This window comes from Chiloscyllium punctatum, chromosome 3 (genome assembly GCF_047496795.1).
Source record: "Chiloscyllium punctatum isolate Juve2018m chromosome 3, sChiPun1.3, whole genome shotgun sequence".
Classification (NCBI taxonomy): Eukaryota; Metazoa; Chordata; class Chondrichthyes; order Orectolobiformes; family Hemiscylliidae; genus Chiloscyllium; species Chiloscyllium punctatum.
The window spans coordinates 148,207,396-148,230,174 of NC_092741.1; the positions used below are offsets into that span (position 1 = coordinate 148,207,396).

The 22,779-nt window shown below is 41.7% G+C and overlaps 1 protein-coding gene across 4 annotated transcripts in view; it reads right to left on the minus strand.

The window, feature by feature from the left end:
* Positions 1 to 258: 258 nt before the first annotated feature.
* LOC140466507 (structural maintenance of chromosomes protein 6-like) overlaps positions 259 to 22,779 on the minus strand; it is a 127,468-nt gene continuing 104,947 nt past the window's right edge. For 3 of the 4 annotated variants that reach the window (XM_072561992.1, XM_072561997.1, XM_072562004.1), the window contains 6 exons: positions 17,810 to 17,955; positions 15,792 to 15,917; positions 14,150 to 14,255; positions 10,631 to 10,783; positions 7,732 to 7,829; positions 259 to 1,671 (listed from right to left, as the gene is read on the minus strand). In XM_072561992.1, the coding sequence (XP_072418093.1) occupies positions 1,560 to 1,671; positions 7,732 to 7,829; positions 10,631 to 10,783; positions 14,150 to 14,255; positions 15,792 to 15,917; positions 17,810 to 17,955 (741 nt within the window). In that variant the 3' untranslated portion in view covers positions 259 to 1,559. The remainder of the gene's footprint in view (positions 1,672 to 7,731; positions 7,830 to 10,630; positions 10,784 to 14,149; positions 14,256 to 15,791; positions 15,918 to 17,809; positions 17,956 to 22,779) is intronic. The other variant, XR_011955225.1, reaches the window with a different exon arrangement.

Below are 22,779 nucleotides of genomic sequence, written 5' to 3' on the forward strand. Positions count from 1 at the left end.
TCCATGTATTCTGCATGTTACTGATGCACAAAGTCTATGCAAATAGTGATAACTTACAGAAGAAAGGAATAATGTGGAAATGATTTACAATTGTTAATTAAGCAAATTGTTACATTTCTTCTATAGACAAAAACAAAAGGAAACATATTTGTTCAATACTTCTCTTCTCTGTTAGGGGGTCTACTCTTGATATAAATGAGTCAAAACCAAGATTTTATCCAAAGCAACAATATTTTATTATTTGATTTGATTTGATTTATTATTTTTACGCGAACTGAAATACAGTGAAAGTATTATTTTGCGTGCTATCCAGACAAATCATACCTTCCATAAGTACATCAGGGTAGTAGAACAGAATGCAGAATGTAATGTTGCAGCAACTGATTTCTGCCATCCCTTTCAGCAAATTGTTCAATAATGTTGACACCATTGAATGCCTACTCCATGCTTTAGTTGCTCAATTTCTCTAAAACAGTCAGGATTGGTCAATCTGTCCGCCTTTCAGATGGTTGTCCAGGCTGTCACCCTTCCATGTCCAGCCGCAGCAATGCACCGTGCTGAAATAGACCCTGCTATCCTGCCTTGGCTAGTACACAGTTTCTAACTGGCTCATTTCTCTGATTGTGCAATCCGTGATTGGGTCATTTCTCAAATAGCAACAATCTATGCTTGGTCCCTCCCTAAAGCAGAAAACTCCGAATAGAAACTGGCCAACTTCCTTCGAGACCGCTGGACTTGAAATGTTGACTCGACTTTGTCTCCACAGATGCTGCCAGACCTGCTGCGTTTCTCCAGCATTGTGTGCTTGTTTAAGATATCCAGCATTCGCAGGTTTTTTAAATTCCTTCTATTCCCTTTTTGTGGAAACTGGGCTCTGGTCTGGTGTGTGTGTGAAGATTTGTACCTGGTTCTTGGATAGGTTGGGTGGGTGATGGCAGGGGAATCTTACTGTCTTTTGGTTTCACCAAGCAACTGTTTTGATAAGTTTCAGGCAAAATGACATAAAACTGTGAGAAAGCTGCACAAATACATTCACATTGGACAAAAGAATCATTTGTTATTTAACCTTTGCTCAGATGTATTTCTAATATAATAAACATAGCATTAATGTTCACTGTTAATATTGGCGAATGTTAAGCAATACTGTGTACTTGGTCATGATTTGGTGGTTGTCTACACCAATGGTTCACACTCAACTCATTTCTAAGCTCATCACTTGGCAATTCTAGGTAAAGCATCCCCAGGACATCTGCGTTTAGCCATGTTAGCCTTAAAAGTGTACCCAAACAATGTTGGACCTCAAACAACTTTGCATCAGCTCTAAGAAGACACCACTAAATCTGTATATAATGCCAGAAAATAACAATTGAAAGCCTAGCTTTCCCAGGATTCATATGAAAGCTTCTTCAATGCACTACATTATTTTCAGAATGCAACCCTCCAACTGTGCAGCCTGTCACTCCCCACAAATCTCTGCGACTCTGCCAAAGTCTTCCAATGTCCATTTACCCCACTTCAACAAAAAACAAAAGTTCACAATTATAAAAGTCAATGTTTATTTAATCATCTGAGTCTTCAGGTTCATCTGGAGAAGCAAAGGGTAGTGTTGTCTGCCCTCTTTCATGATCATGCAGATGAAAGGTTCTGATTTGGTCACCTTTAGGCAAGAAACTAAAAATGGAAACAGTTCAGAATTACTCAAAATCAAACAATTTTTTTAGATGTGAAACAATGTCAGGATTCAAACAATTTCATTGATCTAATGCACAATTTGGAATTTGCTATTTACCTAAAGTAGGCCTCACTCCATACTTCCCCCAGAAGCACAAACAAATTTGGACTGCACAACACAAATGATTCGAACGCTTTATATTTTGTACAAAACCATACATCAGATATAAAATTGAAGCCACTGCATAGTTAATTCTGAACACCTACATCAGAATATTTTGTCCTTCATTTCTGTTTGTCGGACCCAGCTGTGTGCTACATTCCAACAGTGAATACAGTTTGAAAATTATCCAGACATAGTCTGGGACACTTGTGTATGGATCAGCAAGGAGCAAATATTCCTCAGTTGCATGCAGGAGAACTTCCTCCAGTAGTATGTGTCCAGTCAACAATAAAGGGTGCATTCTTGGAAATGAGGTGGGGAACATTAAAGAGACAGTGATCATTGCAGTGTAAGGAATGGGATGTTGGTGAAGAACATTTTTTAGTTCAGTAATGGGATGAGGGTTTCACTGGCAAGATCAGCATTATTACCCATCCCAGAGACAGTTACCATGGGTCTGGAGTCACACATAAGGATGGCAGTTCATGCCTTAAAGGGCATTAGTGAAGCAGATGGGTTTTTCCCAAAATTGGCAACAGTTCCATGGTCATTATTGGACTTGTCATTCCAGATTTTTATTGAATTCAATTTCCATCATCTGCTGTGGTTAGAGTCAAACCTGGGTCCGCAGGCAATTCCCTGGCCATTACTACACCATTGCCTCTTCTATCTCTGATGATAATATTCAGTCTGACTGAATATTTGCTAGACGCGTCCATTCCAATGACCTGACTCACAACCTTCATTGTCGATAATGGTCAGCTCAACCACAAGTCTGCTGATAGAATCCTGCTCACTACCCCCACCATGTCCTCAGACCTTGCTGACCAATGACTCGCACCTGCTTTATTCTCTCAGCTCAGAATATCTTAAAGTACTATCTTATATAAAGGAGAAGGGAAGTTCTCTCTAATGTCCTGCTCAACATTTATCTCCTTTAACCAATTACACAAAGGCTGTTTATCTGATCATTGTCACAATTATGACATGCAACAAACCAGTGACAGCAAAATCAATTAACACAACACAGGGGGGATGGGGGGGATGGAGCTGGGCAAGATTGACTGGCTCAACAGGTTGACAGAAAGAAGATTAACCGAACAACCGAACAAAGAGGAGGTTGTTTGGGTAAAGTCAAAGTATATGCCCTCAAATGGGAAAGGTAGAGCAAACATATCAAGTGCTCCTAAATGGAAAAAGAGATAGAAATTAAGAGAAGGTTTACCAGGATGTTGTCTGGTTTGGAAGGTAGTAGCTACTAGGAGAAATTAGTCATAGGTGGCTCATTTCACTTGAACATTGGAGGCTGAGGGGCAACCTGATAGGGGTTTCATAAAATTATGTAAGACATGGATAGAAAGGACAGTTGGAGTCTTTTTCCAAGGGTAGAAATGTCAGTTACTAGAGAACATAGGTTTAAGGTAAAAGGGGGGACTTTTAAACGAGATGTGAGGGGCAGAGAGTGGTAAGTTCTGGAATGAGCTGCTAGAGGATGTGGTCAAAGCAGATACAGTTGTAGCGTTTAAGAAGCATCTCAACAGATATGTGAATAGGCAGAGAATAAAGGGATATGAACCATGTACAGGCAAAAGATTTTTGGTTTAGAAAAGCATCATGTGTCAGCGCAGGCTTGGTGGGCCGAAGGGCCTGTTCCTGTACTGTACTGTTCTTTGTTCTTTTCAAGAAGAAAAGTATAGCAAGTGACAGATAAGACAATCAAAATTGAAAATGAAGAGTGATATTGATGGTTCAGTGGGGGTTGGGGGGTTGGGTTGAAAAGGCAAATAAGAGAAACCAAGAGGACTTAGGAGAAAAGACTGGCAACCATCATAAAGAAGTGGTTCAAAATCCTCTATGGCCTTATAAATAATACGGTTGGTAAATGAAAGAGTAGGGCCAATTAGGAACAAAAAAAGGAGATTTATACTTAGAAAGAGGGGCATGGCTGAGGTATTTGATACCTGTATCCATCTTCATCAAAAACAGAGATGCTGCTCAAACCATGGTGACAATGGAGGAACTCAGTTATGAGAGTGGTTCAAACTGATATGGTAGAAGTGTTGGATCAAGTGTTAATACTTAAAATTGACAAGGCACCACGTTAGAAGGAGATGCATCAAAAGATATTGAATGAGTGCACTGGCCAGAATCTCACGGTCTTCCTTAGACTTGGGAGAGGTGCGAGAAGACTGGGAAACTGAGAACATTATGGTTTTGATCAAGAAAGGCTGTGAGGATAATCCTAGCAATTACAGATCAGTCAATTTAATTTTGGTGGTGGGAAAACTTCTGGAAACAATTATTTGGATGGAGTTGGTAGTTACATGGGAAAGGGTGTGTTGATTAAAGAGTCAGTATGGATTTCTAAATGGTTAACTAACGTGCTGGAAGGTTTTAAAAAGGTAATAGAGAGATTCAATGAGGGGAATGCTGTTGATGTTGTGTACGTTGATTTTTAGAAGGAATTTAATAGAATGCCACATAATAGACTTGTGAGGAAAGTTACAGTTCATTGAATAAAAGGGTCAGTAGCAACATGGATCCAAAATTGATTGAGTGATGGGAAAGAGAAAGTAGCGGTCAATGGATATTTTTCTGGCTGGAGGAAGTTCACTTTTCCTGATATTCATTAATGATCTAGAGCTGGGTGTCCAGTGGGTAAATTCAAAGTTTGCAGATAATGTAAAACTTGGAAGTATTGTAAACTGTGAGGAAGATGATGTAGGAACTTTAGAAGGACATGGACAAGTTGATCACAGGCAAATAAGTTTCAATACAGAGACGTGTGAGGTTATGCTTTTGGTAAGAAGAATATTGGCAGACAATATACAATAGAGGGTACATTTCTAAGAGGGGGTACAGGAGTAGGGGTAACCTGGATGTACATATGCACATATCATTGAAAGTGACAGGATGGTTAGAGAGTACAATAAGTAAAACATACAGTATCCTCAAGTTTATTACCAGGGGCATAGAGTATAAAAGCAAGGAGGAGATGTTGAACATATTAGACCTAAGCTAAATTAGCATATATAGTTCTGGGCACTATACAATGCAAGAATATTCCAGAGATAAGGAACTCCAGTTATGAAATCATACAATCCCTACAGTGCAGATAGAGACCATTTGGCCCATCAAGTCCACACAAACATTCTGAAGAGCATCCCACCCAGACCATCAAAGCCTCGTTTCTATAACCCCACTTTTAGCATTGCCAATCCACCTAACCTGGACAGCTTTGGACTGCAGGAGGAAACCAGAGCACCTGGAGGGAACTCATACAGACAACATGCAAACCGCACGCAAACAGGAGCCCGAGGTTAGAATTGAACCCACATCCCTGGTGTTGTGAGGCAACATGGTAACGACTGTGCCACCATGTCACCCTTGAGGGTAGATTGAAGAAAGTGGGACTGTTCTCCTCAGAGTGAAGAAGGCTAACAGGAGATCTGATGGAGGTTTTCAAAATCATGAGTGTACAGAATAGAGTAGATCAGGAGAAGCTGTTGCTACTCATAAACAGAACAAGAATGAGAGGGCATAGATTTAAAGTGATCTGCAAAAGAATTAAGGGTGAAGTGAGGAAAAACCTTTTCACTTAGCGAGTAAACAGGGTACGGAAATCACAGCCTTGAAGTGCGGTGGAAGCAGGTTCAATTAGGCATTCAAGTCAAAATTGGATGATTATTTGGATAAAAGTAATGTGCAGGGGTCCAGGGAAAAGCAGGAGATTGGCATGAGGTAATGATCCCCAATGAACAAGCACAAAGGGCCAAATAGCCTCCTTCTATTCCATAGTATAGAATAGATCATAGAATCCTTACAGTGTGGAAACAAGCCATTTGGTCCAACAAGTCCATACTGATCCTCTGAAGAGTAACCCACCCAGACCCATTCCCCTATATTTACCCTTAACTAATGCACCTAATCTACACATCCCTGAATACTATGTGCAATTTAGCATGGTCAATTCACCTAACCTGCACATCTTGGATTGTGGGAGGAAACCAGAGCATCTGGAGGACACCCACATAGACATAGGGAGAATGTACAAACATCACACAAACAGTTGCTGGAGGCTGGAATTGAACCCTGGTCCCTGGCGCTGTGAGGCAGCAGTGCTAACCACTGAGTCACTGTAACACTTTGCTAATGCTTTTCACTTTCTGTTTGACAACATATTGTGCACTTCCCATTCTTACATCCTCTGCTGATTCATAGCCTGAGCTTCCCCTTGATAGAGGATAGATTGAACTTTTTGAAGATGAGGAGAATTACATGATAGTAAGCGTCTCATTGACCTCGATAGGAGTAAAAGTAAAGTTGACTGGTGTTCTTGGAGTAGGAGTTAATGATACTAAATCCAAGTGAGCTACTTGTGCAGTACCCAAGAACTTAATAGGAAGCTGAAACATCAGAAGCTAAGGTTCAGACCTGGTATCATCTGATCTGTTTGTATCATAATGTCAAAGAATGCATTGAACCCCAACTAAACCATTGGGAGAGTGCAAATAATATCTGCCTTTAAATCACAGAGTTAACTCCATCAACAAACCTAAATTCAGAAAAACTTTAAAATTATGTTGCAGTAGAAAGCATTTCCGCAACATTGGACTGCCCTCCCCACCAAACTACTGCAAATGATTTTTTTGGTTGGTATCCCACTGAACTGATGCCACCTGCACACAGATCACTGCTTGATACAGATCTTCCCAAATAAAAGGAAGGATATATGTGCTGGGTGCTGGCAGGTGGGACTAGATTGAGTTGGGATATCTTGTCGGCACGGACGAGTTGGATTGTGCAGTCTTTTTCAGTGCTGGATATCTCAGTGACTTTATGACTCTAAAAGGTGGTATCCTTCCATTTTCTGAGCAAATCCAAAATTGGAGAGATTGGAGGAGGGTAACTCTGAGCCGGTCAGAATGTGAAAATCCACCGGATCTTCTGGCAGTTGGGCTTTCAACCAGTATCTGAGCCAGGAAATATGAACCAAGAGCTTCCATCCAATCAGAGGCTGCAGCCAGTAACATTGCCCTCAGGACTCCCAGGATGGGGGATAGACTGTGCAAACGTTCAGTGGTGTTTTGTCAGAATCATGGGGAGAGGTAGACCGTGGGGATTGGAAGCAACAGCAGGAGATTGGCTCTCCTGCCCTACTCCATTGCAGTCATGCACTGATCAAGGGAATTGCCCCATCCCTTGACAGACTGCCTGCCTGCCTGCCGTGGTTAACTGGTCACATAGGCTATCTCTCTCTGAAATAATTGTAGCCCAGGTGGGTATGTTGAGCTTGGACCTTCCCTCACAGATTTAATTTGGCTGAGGCACGCCACCATCCTGCCTAATTAAGCTTCCTTCGTTCCTCCAACTAAAGGTTTTGACCTCTGGGAATATACATAACCAGGAAAACAAGTTGCAGTGGCACAGCATTCAGCACGGCTGCCTCATACAGCCAGAGACCTAGGTTCGATTCCAGCTTGCGGCAACTGCCTGTGTGAAGATTGCATTTTCTCCCTGTGTCAGTGTGGGCTTCCTCTGGGTCTCTAGTTTCCTCCCACAGTTCAAAGATGTGCAGGTTAGGTGGATTGGCCATGCTAAATTGCTCCATAGTGTGCAGGCAAAGTGGGTTAGCCATGGGAAATTCAGGATAGAGTATAAGGGTGGGACACTGTTCAGAGGGTCAGTGAGACTTGATGGGCTGAACGGCCCTCTTCCACACTGTAGGGATTCTATTGGAAATCTAAAATTTAATGCATTACTGGGAGGGCACTGTTCTCCAGAATATGGCCCATAAAAGAGCACAACTTTGAGAGTTAATAATGCAAAAAACATATTTGACATTCATTCATTCAACAAAAGGCCATATATCAATTCATCAACCGGTCTTCCTGTACCTTGTCGTCAGTGGAGTGAAAAAGAAGAACTGGTCACACTGTATAGATTCTGCCACCCGCAATATCAGGTCGATGGAAATCCTGCGATTAACCATATCCTAGGGTTGAACAAGCATAGAATTACATAAAACAAAGAACTGCGGTTGCTGGAGATCTGAAACAAAAACAGAAATTGCTGGAGCTGAAAATGTGTTGCTGGAAAAGTGCAGCAGGTCAGGCAACATCCAAGGAGCAGGAGAATCGACGTTTCGGGCATGAGCCCTTCTTCAGGAATGAGAAAAGTGTGTCCAGCAGGCTAAGATAAAAGGTAGGGAGGAGGGACTTGGGGGAGGGGTGTTGGAAATGCGATAGGTGGAAGGAGGTCAAGGTGAGGGTGATAGGCCGGAGTGGGGGTGGGGGCGGAGAGGTCAGGAAGAAGATTGCAGGTTAGGAAGGTGGGGCTGAGTTCAAGGGTTGGGACTGAGACAAGGTGGGGGGAGGGGAAATGAGGAAACTGGAGAAATCTGAGTTCATCCCTTGTGGTTGGAGGTTTCCTAGGCAGAAGATGAGGCGCTCTTCCTCCAACCATCGTGTTGCTATGGTCTGGCAATGGAGGAGTCCAAGGACCTGCATGTCCTTGGTGGAGTGGGAGGGGGAGTTGAAGTGTTGAGCCACAGGGTGGTTGGGTTGGTTGGTCTGTGTGTCCCAAAGGTGTACTCTGAAGCAAGTAGGCGATCTGTCTCCCCAATATAGAGAAGGCCACATTGGGTGCAGTGGATGCAATAAATGATGTGTGTGGAGGTGCAAGTGAATTTGTGGTGGATATGGAAGGATCCCTTGGGGCCTTGGAGGGAAGTAAGGGGGAAGGTGTGGCCGCAAGTTTTGCATTTCTTGTGGTTGCAGGGGAAGATGCCGGAAGTGGAGGTTGGGTTGGTGGGGGGTGTGGACCTGATGAGGGAGTCACAGAGGGAGTGGTCTTTTCGGAATGCTGATAGGGGAGGGGAGGGAAATATATCCCTGGTGGTGGGGTCCATTTGGAGGTGGCGGAAATGACGACGATTATACGATGTATATGGAGGTTGGTGGGGTGGTAAGTGAGGACCAGTGGGGTTCTGTCCTGGTGGTGATTGGAGGGGCGGGGCTCAAGGGCGGAGGAGCGGGAAGTGGAGGAGATGCGGTGGAGGGCATCGTCAATCACATCTGGGGGAAATTGCGGTCTTTGAAGAAGGAAGCCATCTGGGTTGTACGATATTGGAACTTGTCCTCCTGGGAGCAGATGCAGCGGAGATGAGGGAATTGGGAATATGAGATGGCGTTTTCACAGGGGGCAGGGTGGGAGGAGGTGTAGTCTAGGTAGCTATGGGAGTCGGTCGGTTTATAGTAAATGTCCGTGTTGATTCGGTCGCCCGAGATAGAAATGGAAAGGTTTAGGAAGGGGAGGGAGGAGTCTGAGACGGTCCAGGTGAATTTGAGGTCGGGGTGGAAGGTGTTGGTAAAGTGGATGAACTGTTCAACCTCTGCCCCTCCAATCGTCATCTGCTCCACTTCCCGCTTCAATATTTTAATTCCCTTTGCTTCCACAGGTTTCTGGGACAAAGACATTGTCGATTTACATTTACCCGTTCAACTTGAATTCTCAGATTTCATCAACTTAATTCAGAAGTAATCATACAAGGTGAATCACGTATCTTGGGAGAAGCAATGAGAGTTAGGAGAGCTTTAGAAATAAATTATCGGCTACAAGAAAGAAAATGAGATTTTCTCTTTAAGCTCAGTCACAAACACCAGTCTAAAGTCAAAATGGTGACACGGACATATATAAAAATGTCATGATTTGGAGGAGCCAGTGTTGGACTGGGGTGGACAAAGTTAAAAAATCACACAACATCAGGTTACAGTCCAACAGGTTTATTTGGAAGCACTAACTTACACATTAAAGAACCGAAACTAACATATCCCATTCTAAAAGATGAAAGACCTAATCTAAATTTGCTTAATATATCATTACAGGTCCATGACACTGTAACCCTTTTGCTGTAAATTCTGTGTCTTATGATCCCACTCCACAGCTACCTAATGAAGAGATAACTCCTTGTAAGCTAGTGCTTCCAAATAAATCTGTTGGACTATAACCTGGTGTTGTGTGGTTTTTAACTATGTAAAAATATGATGGGGTTGATCTGCCTTTGCCGAAAATGTGTTGCTGGAAAAGCACAGCAGGTCAGGCATCATCCAAGGAGCAGGAGAATCGACGTTTCGGGCATGAGCCCTTCTTCAGGAATCTGCCTTTGATTCACCTCCCTAAATGGAGTGTGATGACCTTCCTGAAGGTTAAATACAGTAGCTCACTTATCATTAAATTCTCTTGATTTTGAAATTAAGACTTTCTCCATTTGTAAACAGTAATCACGGAAAATAAAAACCGGAAGTTTGGCTTTCTAACCTTTGCAGCTAAATCCCTTGCAAGCAATTGCCAGAATTTGCAGCTTACAATTTCTAGGAGCCTTCGTTATTCTTGACAGTTGCTTGATATACATTGTGAATGATGTGCTATTGTTTGGCTGTATTATACAAATTAAGAAAGCTCCTGTAACCTTACAAACGTTGATGAGCACATTCCTCAGTGAATGCAATTGTCAGCAAATTCATAAGGTACAACTAATAATTCACATTAGCATGCATTTGAGGAAAACTGCTTGAGCCGAAACACCCTGAGAAATGACACATTAAGCAACCGATTTTCCAAACATTTTTAAAGCTTATCATGAAGCTACATATCTTTCACTTGGAGAAAATATTGTCTAGAAATGGACTCAACGTTTCATGTCTCTACATGAGGGATCACTTATGGATTACAATAAATGTTGCTACTTTTACCTTTAGCAACTAGGAGATTAATTAGCTTTAGACATAAACGTACCATGTAAACATCAAACTCATCCAGACAACAGAAAGGAGACTCTATGCTATCCCACAGCGAAAGAATGAAGCAAACAGTTGAGAATGAGCGTTCACCTCCAGAAAGGGATCTCATATCTTCTTGTCCTGTCTTCATTCCTTCTCCACGCTCAACCTTCAATCAGAGATTGCCAACAGCATGAAAAGAAAGACTTGCATTTATAAAACACCTTTTCTGACCCGCTTACATCTTGAAGCATTTGTTCAGCCAGTGAAGGACTTTTGAAACATAGTCACTCTTCTAACGCAGAAAAGGAAGCAGTTAATTTGCAAACTAGAAGTTCCCCACAAACAGCAATGTGATGTCAACCAGACAACCTGTGTTTTTATAATCTCCATTGCAGGATAAACATTAGTCAGGCACTGGCTATAACTTCCTTGCTATTCTTCACAAGTGCATTATGAAATCCTTAATAGCTAGTTGAAAGAACAATGACATCCTGATTTAACATTTTGTCAAAACACAGCACCTCTCACAGTGTTGCCCTCTCTCAGCACTGTTCTAATATATCCTTCCTGGGATTATCCTGTCTAGTCCTGTTTGAATTTCAACGGATTCTATGAGATTCCTCCTCATTCTTCTAACAACACTCTTTGTTCTGCCCAAAACTTGTTGGTCTTCCAGAGCAAGGAGCTGACCCTGACCGAGTGTTGCAGACTGGCACATTCAAAGGTCCAGGACTACGTGCTGAGAGATGCACTAAAGCTTAGGGCAGCTGCTGCCAAGGCACAGTGAGGAAAGACCACTGTCCGACATCTTCCTGCTGAAGTTAAACAGGGGTTTGCTCAGTTTTTGAACTCTCCTCATGCCTCAAATGCATGTATATATAATCTGGTTCACATATGAGATGCCTTTGGTTTGATCGAGTCAAACTTCAACGCTTGTTTGTTTCCTTGATGTGCTACTGTACAGAACTGAACTGAATTTGTGACTACATATATAAATATCGTTCAATTTTTATGAGTAAAGTATATTTTGAGACCAAAACTTATTCCTCCTTATTCCTCTAAACTCCAGTTAATATACTTGTAACTGATCTAAAGAGACCTTGGAGTGCAGGTTCATAGCTCCTTGAAAGTGGAGTCTCAGGTAGATAGGATAGTGAAGAAGGCGTTTGGTATGCTTTCCTTTATTGGTCAGAGTATTGAGTACAGGAGTTGGGAGGTCATGTTGCGGCAATACAGGACATTGGTTAGGCCACTGTTGGAATATTGCGTGCAATTCTGGTCTCCTTCCTATCGGAAAGATGTTGTGAAACTTGAAAGGGTTCAGAAAAGATTTACAAGGACGTTGCCAGAGTTGGAGGATCTGAGCTAAAGGGAGAGGCTGAACAGTCTGGGGCTGTTTTCCCTGGAGCGTTGGAGGCTGAGAGGTGACCTTATAGAGGTTTACAAAATTATGAGGGGCATGGATAGGTTAAATAGACAAAGTCTTTTCCCTGTGGTTGGGGAGTCCAGAACTAGAGGGCATAGGTTTAGGGTGAGAGGGGAAAGATATAAGAGACCAAAGGGGCAACTTTTTCACGCAGAGGATGGTGCATGTATGGAATAAGCTGCCAGAGGATGTGGTGGAGGCTGGTACAATTGCAACATCTAAGAGGCATTTGGATGGGTATATGAATAGGAAGGGTTTGGAGGGATATGGGCCGGGTGCTGGCAGGTGGGACTAGATTGGGTTGGGACATTTGGTCAGCATGGACGGGTTGGACCAAAGGGTCTGTTTCCATGCTGTATATCTCTATGACTCTATGACTCTAAGTGTGGCACTGGAAAAGCACAGCGGGTCCGGGCAACATCCGAGAAGCAAGAGAGTCAATCTTTCAGACTTAACCCTTCATCAGGTCAAGAGAGTTTTAAACTAAATTGTAGGGGGAATGGTTTATATGAGACAAGGTATGGTAAAGGCGAAAGAGCAAGGCAGCAGTTTGGGTAATAATGACTAGAGTGTGACAGAAAGGAACAGAACATAAAATTGCAAGCAGTTTGTAAAAGGGCAAAATAAAAGCATTTTAAAGACAGTGTATTTTGATGCATGAGGCATTCGAAACATAGGAGATGCGGATAAAGATGTATGACTGGATTCCCATTACAGACACATAGATGAAAGGTTATCAAGGCTGGGGCCTGAATGTGGAAGGGTGAAATATTACAAATGCTGGAAAAATGGTGGGGTTGCTCTGTTAATTAAAGACTATGTCTAATCAGTACTGAAAGATTACCTTAATTTGAAAGTACAGATGTAGGATCAGTTTGGATAGAGATAGGAAATAGTAAAAGCAAGAGGTTCCTGTGGGAGTAGGTTATAGGTCCCCATAGTAGTAGTTACACTGTAGGACAGAGAATAATAGAAAGACAGAAATGAGGCATGTGAGAAATGTACTACACTGAGCGTGAGTGACTTGCATGTATAGATTGTGAAAATCAGATTTTCAAAGATAGCTTAGAAAATGAGTTCATAGAGTGGGCAGAAAATAATGGGGACGGGGACAGCTTGTGAGCTCCCAAGTTGATTACACAAATAATTTATTACATTACTTGGTATTACATGGAAATAAAAACCAATAGCTCAAGAACTCTCCACTTTACATGTCACTACTTCCAAATTTGGAAACAGCCCAATGGAATCTTCATTTACTAATTACCTCTCCATTTTTTTTTAAACTTAAAATGGTTTAAAATGTACATAGAGCTCTGTAAAATCAAAGGACTGAATGGTATCTTTATGGATAAATTCTTGTTGGTTAGTAAATTGACAAGGTCCAGGGCATGAGTTTAAATTATCTCAAAGTAGGATAGCGTCTTCTTTCTCATGTGAGTGGTGTGGGGGATGTTGACTTTGTCTGTATTTCAAGAGAGAAATACATTTTTTTCTCGATGGGAGCAGAGATTGTATTATATCAAAGGAAAGTATCTATTTTGATAACACTTAGTCTTCAATATCTCATAGCAAATGTGACCCATACCACCCACTTGTACTGTACCTCTTTCATATGCTTCCTGTTCACTTAAGCTTCTCTTGAATTCCCCACTTAACTTTAATTCCCTCATGTAGGCACCTTTAAATTTACTTAGCACGGGATCTACAGTGTAACTCTTCTATCTTTCAATTTTATGAGACTATTATCATTGGTGGGTAATACCAGCTAGTTTGTCAACATTGACTAACTCTGCATATAGGCATTTGCACTTGACAACATGCTAATTATCTGGTCCCTATAGCAGACATGCTGAAGGAAGTCTAATCATGATTAATTAATTAATTCTTACCAAAGGTCATGCCCACAGCTGCTATCTGGCCTGTTGAGTATTTCCAGACATTTATCTGTCTTTCTTTTAATAAACAGCTTTCCAAAATCTGCAATATTTTCCTTCTTGTATCAATGTTTCTTTTAACTGTATGGTTACAGTATTTTGACCTTTTTCTGTTTTAGTGTAATATTTTCCTCAAAATAGGTTTTCAAATAAATTGAGAGTAACTCACCGTGATTGAAAGATCTCTGCTCTTATGGTCGAATTTGATCATTCCATAATAATGTTGCTTAGACATCAAAATACTGAAGTTAAGTTTGCAGCGAATTGACATGGACCTATTTAATTCAAACAGAGAGAGAAAATATCATCATGATTAAAACAATAATATATTTTGTAGATTATACTGGACATTTTTCATAGGAGAAAGAATGATAAAAAATACAAAACGTTTTTTGGGCAGGGAGAGTACAGGGAGAACATGCTTGATACATCTGTTTCGCGTGGGCCAATATGCAATCCAATCTACACTGCTCCAACAACTTACTGACTAGTAGAATACCTGATTAGTGGTGCTGGAAGAACACAGCAGTTCAGGCAGCATCCAATGAGCAGCGAAATCCTGATGAAGGGCTTTTGCACGAAACGTTGATTTCGCTGCTCGTTGGATGCTGCCTGAACTGCTGTGCTCTTCCAGCACCACTAATCCAGTATTTGATTTTCAGCATCTGCAGTCATTGTTTTTACCTAGTAGAATATCTGGACAATTGCTCCACAGTTTGCATTTATAAAGCACCATTCATATGTTCCCAAGAGAGCTCACAGGAGAAGGAGATCATCCAGGAAAGCAACGGTCAGTAAATTACAGACAGTTGATTATAACAAAATGGTTGTTTCTTGGTGTTGGAGAAAGTGAGAACTGCAGATGCTGGAGATCAGAGTCGAAGAGTGTGGTGCTGGAAAAGCACAGTCAGTCAGGCAGCGTCCGAGGAGCAGGAGAGTCGATGTTTCGAGCATAAGCCCTTCATCAGGAATGTGCACATTGAAATGTCGACTCTCCTGCTCCTCAGATGCTACCTGACTGGTTGTGCTTTTCCAGCACCACACTTTTTGACTCTGTTTCTTAGCGTTGTCCATTTAACTAAATAAAACCTAAAATCAAACCTGTTATCCCATCAATTAAGACCATGAACATTCAAATGGATTTCCTTGCCAATATCAAGGACAAGCCATGTAGCTATGGGTCTAATTGAGGGAGATGTGCTCATCTATTGCCTCCTGCTCTAGTTTAGAGTGCTGGAAAACCTCGGCAGCATCCGAGGTGCAGGAAAATCAACGTTTCGGGCAAAAGCCCTTCATCAGGAGCCTCCTGCTCCTGACTAATTTCAAGGTGCAGGCATTGCACCTCTGCAGAAAGCGTGCATTACAGAGGAGGACCTACTGCAACATTCCCACCAGCAGCATCAAGATTCAGTGTTTCAGATTTGTCCTGAGTGTGCGAGTAGCTAGGTTTGATTGAAGCTACAAATAAACTTCTGGTATAAAGGTTAAGCTTAGCAGTTTTAAAATTGTTCAGGCAATAGTCTTTCATTATCTTGTATATTAAGGAGAATGGGAAAGCATACAGTACACTCTTTCATACCATTACGTGTTACTCATTTACATTAAATCTCCGGTCTCAGTCTGACAAAACCTAGCATGGCCCTATAATACTGCTGGGTGAACTGAAGCAAGGCACCGTTATCACCTCAGTCACACCCAACACACTTACAAAGACATGAATGAATATTTTCACAGAGAAGCAAAGTAGAAAAGAACTTTGAATTACAGTTCAAAAATGCAAGCATATTTACTGAATAAACTGTGACAATTACTTCAGAAAGCTTTCATATGCTTTGTGCCTTTCTTTCATTATTTCATCGATCAACTGCATAAACATCTTCAGGCTCTTCACCTCACTTTGGATGTTCTTTTGCAATTTCAAAATTTCGAAGTACTGCCTGTCCAAAAACATTAGAAGTTATCAATGTCAGACATACCAGTGGCTTTAACATTTAAAATCGATTGAAGTCAGTACACAAAACATCTCAGGGATTTCGAGTTGCAGAGGTTGGGGAATTGGGGGTGGTGGTGTGTAGGAATAGTGAGGAGAAATAGAAACCGCTGAAATGGGTTTTATTTTGGGTTGAAAAATAAAGAAGCTAAAACACAGAAGTACACAAGCAAACTGCCTCAAACCTACCCATTTCGAGTATTAGCAGAGGGGAGGTAGCCTATCTTCGCACAAGAAATAGGCTGATCATTTTGAATATTATACTGAGTCTGTGTGGCTTCACTTTGAGTCATTAAATTCCCCTAACCTTGGTCACGCAAAAAACTGATAGGAGAATAGAAAAGGTTGAATCCATGAGGCAAGTACCTTTCCAGCATAGCTTGCAGTTGACAGAGAGTGAAGACCTAGCAACCACTCTCCAAATGCAAGGAACTAGATTTATGTTGAAGAGGTGAGAAATTTATGTGAGGGAACCGCTTGACTGGACATACCTATGTGGTGGTGTGGTGGCTCAGTGGTTAGCACGCTGCCTCACAGCACCAGGAGCCTGGGTTTAATTCCAACTGTGGACGACAATGTGGAGTTTGCACATTCTCCCCGTGCCTGCATGGATTTCCTCTCATAGTCTAACAGTCTAAAGATGTGCAAGTTAGGATGGATTGGCCATGCTAAATTGCCCATACTTGTCCATGAATCTGTGGGCTAGGTGGATTAGCCATGAGAAACATAGGGTTGCAGGGATTGTGTAGGTCTGAATGGAATGCTCTTCAGATGGTCGGTGTGGATTCAAGTGGCCTGCTTTCTCACGTTAGGGATTCTATGAGTTTAAAAGAGCCTTCACTTATCACCCTTCCATCCTGGGGATGAGAAAATGGGATGGATTTGGATCTGTCCTTATGACCACACATTATAGTTGCCAGGTAAGGCAGGCTGGTTAGAAGCCCATTCGTAGCTCTCTGGGGCTTTAGCACAGCTGTATTAAGGGTTGTTGTGTCCTCTAACCTTCACACCCTCTCCACCTGATCCATTTGCCATTTTCCCTCATAACCCCACGTCACCTCACATCCCCCATTCTCCTTCCATACTTCCTCATATTCCCATTGCCACCCTTGTGTCATCTCTATGTTTCCACATGCCATACATCCATTGGCACTTTGTCTTCATTACTGGTAGACCTCAGGATTTATGGAGATATGGAACAAATAAACTTTAACAATCCGGTGGAGTTCCACTCAAGCACACTTGATACTTAAAATAAATCTCATTCATGAAACCTATTCATACAGGTAAATCCCTCAATTTGTTGTAAAAGCAAGCATCTGTTTCCCTAACTGTATTAAAGATAGTTAATCCTATAATAAGCTCTTAAAACCATCAATCGAAATGTTGACATTGTCACCTGATGAGATGAGTGGTTTTGAATATTTTGCAACTCAGCCTAGTATTGATAATGGGCTCAGAAGAAATGACAAACCTTTCAAGTATAAACAATAGATTATTAACTACTCAAATTACAAAAATGCACTCTGTAGTGAGTGACTTTTCTTACTCTAACTGAAAACTACAAACTGTTTATCTCACTTCAAAGCGCTGGTAATTTAAATGCCTCCAGATCACTACACTGAAACAAATGTTAAATGTGCCCTCCACAAATATTTGCACCTCCTCTATAAACAGGTTTTCCCACACTGCAGGTTCAGGCCATTACAGAGTAGAACAGGTATCTGAATTACTTTTGTTAGGTTGATTTAAGTTATGTGCAGAATTAGAGGAAAGCTCTTCACAACTAAAAGGCAACAGTATGTTACTTATTGGATAAGCAGTGTGCACGACAACTACCTTGTAGTTTCTTCCTTGTTCCCATGGACTTCTTGTGCCTTATTGATAATTTCCCTCAAGCAATTGATCTCCTCATCAATACTCTTGGGATCTCGAGTGACTTCTAATCGCTGCACACAAATCTGCCTGGCTTTCGCAATATCTCGCTGGAATAAACAAGAATATAAGAAATGGGCAAAAGAGCAAGTGACACTTGGAACATTTAGCTGAGTGCTACTTTAGGTAACCCACTGTAATTTACTAATAATTTCATATCAGTTGGGGAATGTATGAGTCTTTGTGAGTAAGAGTAGACAGTTTGAGTTGTGTTCTTCTCTCAGGATTTTTTCTTAGCTGAACAACTATTAAAATATTGATGAATCCACACTGACAACTTCCTGTTTCACCAGCACCGGTATTAATTCCATTTTCAACGTCCATCTAAGCTCCCATTGATCAAAATCAGTCAAGACTGAGGGGATTATATTAACTGCTAGGACATTGGCAGGTTTGAGTTGGCTGCCAATTTTATACTGACCGTACCTTTAGTCTCCACTGAAGTCAAGTGGGTATATAGAAGAAGGCACCTGACCTTATCCAACCCAACTCCCACTTCGTGCTTCAGGGAAAGTTATATCTGGAAACCAGTGGCACCAGCTACAATAGGCATCAGGAGGGTGGGTTACCATTTCGGCATTTTTTAGATCAGAGTGGTGCTGGAAAAGCACAGCAAGTCAGGCAGCATCCGAGGAGCAGGAAAATCGACGTTTCGGGCAAAAGCCCTTCATCAGGAATTTCGGCATCCCTGTTGTGGAAGAAAGGGACACCACCTAATGGATATGCTCTGAATCACACTGATTACCTTTGCATTGTTGATCCACATCTGATAGAAAGGTGATGGATTTTATACTGAGTGCCAGTCATGTTCAGTAACCCAATTTGTACAGCAGCTGTGATTAGATTAGATTACTTACAGTGTGGAAACAGGCCCTTCGGCCCAACAAGTCCACACTGCCCCACCGAAGCGCAACCCACCCATACCCCTACATCTACATCTACCCCTTACCTAACACTATGGGCAATTTAGCATGGCCAATTCACCTGACCTGCACACCTTTGGACTGTGGGAGGAAACCGGAGCACCCGGAGGAAACCCACGCAGACACGGGGAGAATGTGCAAACTCCACACAGTCAGTCGCCTGAGGCAGGAATTGAACCCGGATCTCTGGCGCTGTGAGTCAGCAGTGCTAACCACTGTGCCACCGTGCCGCCGGTGATGAGTACAGATGACCCAGAGTTCATACCACAGCCCGTTTACTATGACCTAGCTTTGCTGAGTGCAAGGCTATTGCCTGTAAATGAGTATTTGAAACAGAAGTGCAGCTGCTGCCTGCAAACCACAACCACTTTCTGGGTTTATGGCCCAGAAGCAGCATCCAAATAAATCTCTGTACTGTGGTCTGAAGAAAGCACGAGTGTAGCCAAGTACCAGTTTTATCAGGAAGCCCTGTGCCTGGGCATACCATAAAATTTTCTACAATGTCCTGATAAATTTTGGGATGCTGGTTTTAGAACCACTCAGAAGTGAAAAGCGCCCTTCCACATCCATCCTGCAAAACTCTTTTATTGTCTTCACTGTTACCTTGAGCCTGCTTCACAATTCATTAAGATCATGCTTACCCCGATAGATAGCCTTTCGACCCCTGACTTATCGAGAATCTATCCACCTCTGCTTTAAGAATATCCCAAGGTGCTTCTAACACTTTTCGAGGAAGAGACATTCAAAGACTCTCACCCCTCAGTGAAAAACAAAATCACATCTTCCTTCTAGAAAAAACGCTTTGAGAAAAAGGCTGAATTATAAAATCTGCTACCACATTAGGCAGTGGCTTAGTTGGAACTTGGGTACCTTTGATGGTGAGTAGGACAAAGCCTGGTTCAGTAAATAATTTGAAGGTGCCGGTGTTGGACTGGTGTATGCAAAGTTAAAAATCACGCACAATCACCTGATGAAGGAGCAGCACTCCAAAAGCTCGTACTTCCAAATAAACCTATAACCTTCTGTTATGTGAATTTTAACTTGGTTGAGTAAAGACTGCAAAAGAGCAAAACAGGAGCAGATCTCATCAGTTCCTATAAATGAAGCACTGATCTGGTGAAGCTCTCATGCAAGACCGCGAGCAGAAAAGAAATTGCCACAGATGGAGGTATGCAATCCCACAGCCAACTCGGAAATCAAAGTTCTGTTGGCCCATTCTATTCATTCAGTTTGAAGGATGATGAACAGTTAAACATCTTTAAAAAACAGGAGAAGTAGCCTCCATGAACATCCCTGTCCTCAAACAAAAACAGAAATTGCTGGAGAATCTCAGCAGGTCTGGCAGCATCTATCGAGAGAAAACAGAGTAAATCTCCAGTTCTGAACCTTCTGTTCTGAAGGGTCACCCAACTCAAATCATTAACCTTGTTTTCTCTCCACAGACGCTGACAGACCTGCTGACATTTGCTAGCACTTTATGCTTTTGTGTGTTTCAGATTTCCAGCATCCACAGTTTTTTGTTTTATTTTATATCCCAGCCCTCAATGTTGACAGAGGCCAGCATGTCAGTGCAAGAGACAATTATGAAGCTTTTCCAACCATCTTCAACCACCTGTGCTGGGAAAATGGTCCATCTCAGTCTCTTTCTGAGCTCCCTCATCGTTGCAGATGCCAGTCTTCAGCTGATTTGATTCACTGCATATGATATTAAGAAGCAACTAAACACATTGAGTATAGAAAAGGCTATGAGCCCTGACAAGATCCCAGATGTGGTGCTAACGATATGTTTCATAACTAGCCATCCACCTAAGCTGTTCCAGTAAAACCTCAATAACTAGCATTTAACCAACAAAATACAGGTACATTCTGTAATGAGAAGCAGAGATAAATCCAATTTAGCCATTGACGAACATATCAATCTATTCTCAGTGACAAATGGTGTCATGTATGATGCTGCGGGTCAAAAGTGCGGTGCTGGAAAAGCACAGCAGATCAGGCAGCATCCAAGGAGCAGGAGAATTGACATTTTGGACATAAGCCTTTTATCAGGACTGATGAAGGGCTTATGCCCGAAATGTCGATTCTCCTGCTTCTGGGATACTGCCTGACTGGCTGTGCTTTTCCAGCACCACACTCTCGAGTCTGATCTCCAACATCTGCAGTCCTCATTTTCTCCTCATGTATAATGCTTTTAAACAGCAATTAGTCACAAATTCTCAGTTTGAAAGACTATTCAAGTCCACAGATCATTATGGCTTTGACCCAAACATAGGCATAAGAGCTCATTGCAGAAGGTGACAGTGATAGTGAGCCAGCATTAGATCAAGCTTTCCATCAATAACTCCCATTGAAATTGAAATTAATGGAAATCAGAAGAAAAGTTCTCCTTTAGCTGGAGTCATACCCAGCACCAGCCAGCTGATTGTGGTTTTCAAAAGGCACTCATCTCATCCCCAGGGTATTGCTGTAGCCATTTCTCCCATTAGTGTCTAGATCCAAGCATTTTCAGGTGCTTCCAACATGAAATCAGAAACAGGTTGATGAATAATGTTCAGTTATTTTGCAATTTCTAACTGATGAAGGAAGCCCTGTCTGCATGCAACAGGATCTGGACAGTCCTCAGGCCTGGGATATTTAGTGGCAATTTACATTTGCATCAGAAAAAGTGCCAGGAAAAAAACCATCTCCAACAAGACAGCATCTAACCATGTCCCTTTGCCACTATCACTGAAAGCCTCACCAATGAGATCTCATGAGTTAACACAACCAGACTGGACCTTCCATGTAAATACTCTGTCATTGACTGGAAGTTCTGCAACTCCCAGAACCTCTCCACTATCTACAAGGACAGGTCAGGATTGCAATGGAATACTCGACATTTGCTGAATGAGTACAGCTTCAACAACAGAGATGATGACTGAGATGAGAGGAGAGCACTGTGTCTCTCCCCCCACCTCCATTACTGCACAGGTCACAACACAAATTTAATTATTTTTCCCAGTTCCCAAAATGGCTAATCATACGCTTTCACTATATTAGACTTAGAATAAAAAGATCCATCAACCATTTTTCTTTATTAACAGAAAACTATTCATTTATAATGAAATATGATTCATTCACTGAATATGCAAAACTGATTAACACATGCAGTTTGTAATATGAATGTATTATTATGACTCACAGGGTACAGTGCTGGAAGTTAAGCCTAGCTATTTCTGCAGTTATCACAAAAGTTAAAGATTTTAAATTAAGAACACAAAATTATCCAATTCCTCTGTTTTTGAGATGTATGCAGGTAGAAAGCACAGACCAGGTTACTGTACTTAAAAAGAATTACTGCTTATTACAAGTAATTAGATTCAAGCTACAGGTAAACATTTATAAACCATTAGAGCCCTTTGTGTTCTTTTTATTTTATTATTTTACCAATTTTTGGTTTGGACCTGTGAACTGTGAGCTAAAAACTTCTGAGCTATAGGTAACCTCTTCTACTAAAAGGAAAATCAATCAAAAAGAGTTTATTTATTTGGGGCCAGGTTTGGAAGTAAATTGTAGGTTGGTTCCTGAACAAGGTTCTGCAGTTACTTTGTCACCAAAGAAGAGCATAATGTTAAAACAAACAGTGGAAGATGGCTACTAATGATGGCTATCAACAATGGCTACTAATGATGGCTATTAAGAATAGCTATCAATGATGGCTATCAATGGTGGCTATCAATGATGGCTATATATGCCAGCAGCTAGCAGGTATGCAATTGAGATCTTTTGGAAGAGACAATCAGTCTGTCTCGGAATGGTCAGACTTTGAATTAGGTTTTAGACTGCGTTTTCGGTGAAGAAGGAAGTCTCACTATTGCTACAGGTGATTTGGAAGCTTCCTACTTAACCTCACTGATCAGCTAATGGAAGCTCAAAGAACACAAAGCCAAGGTTTATTGCCTTTATCCGAGT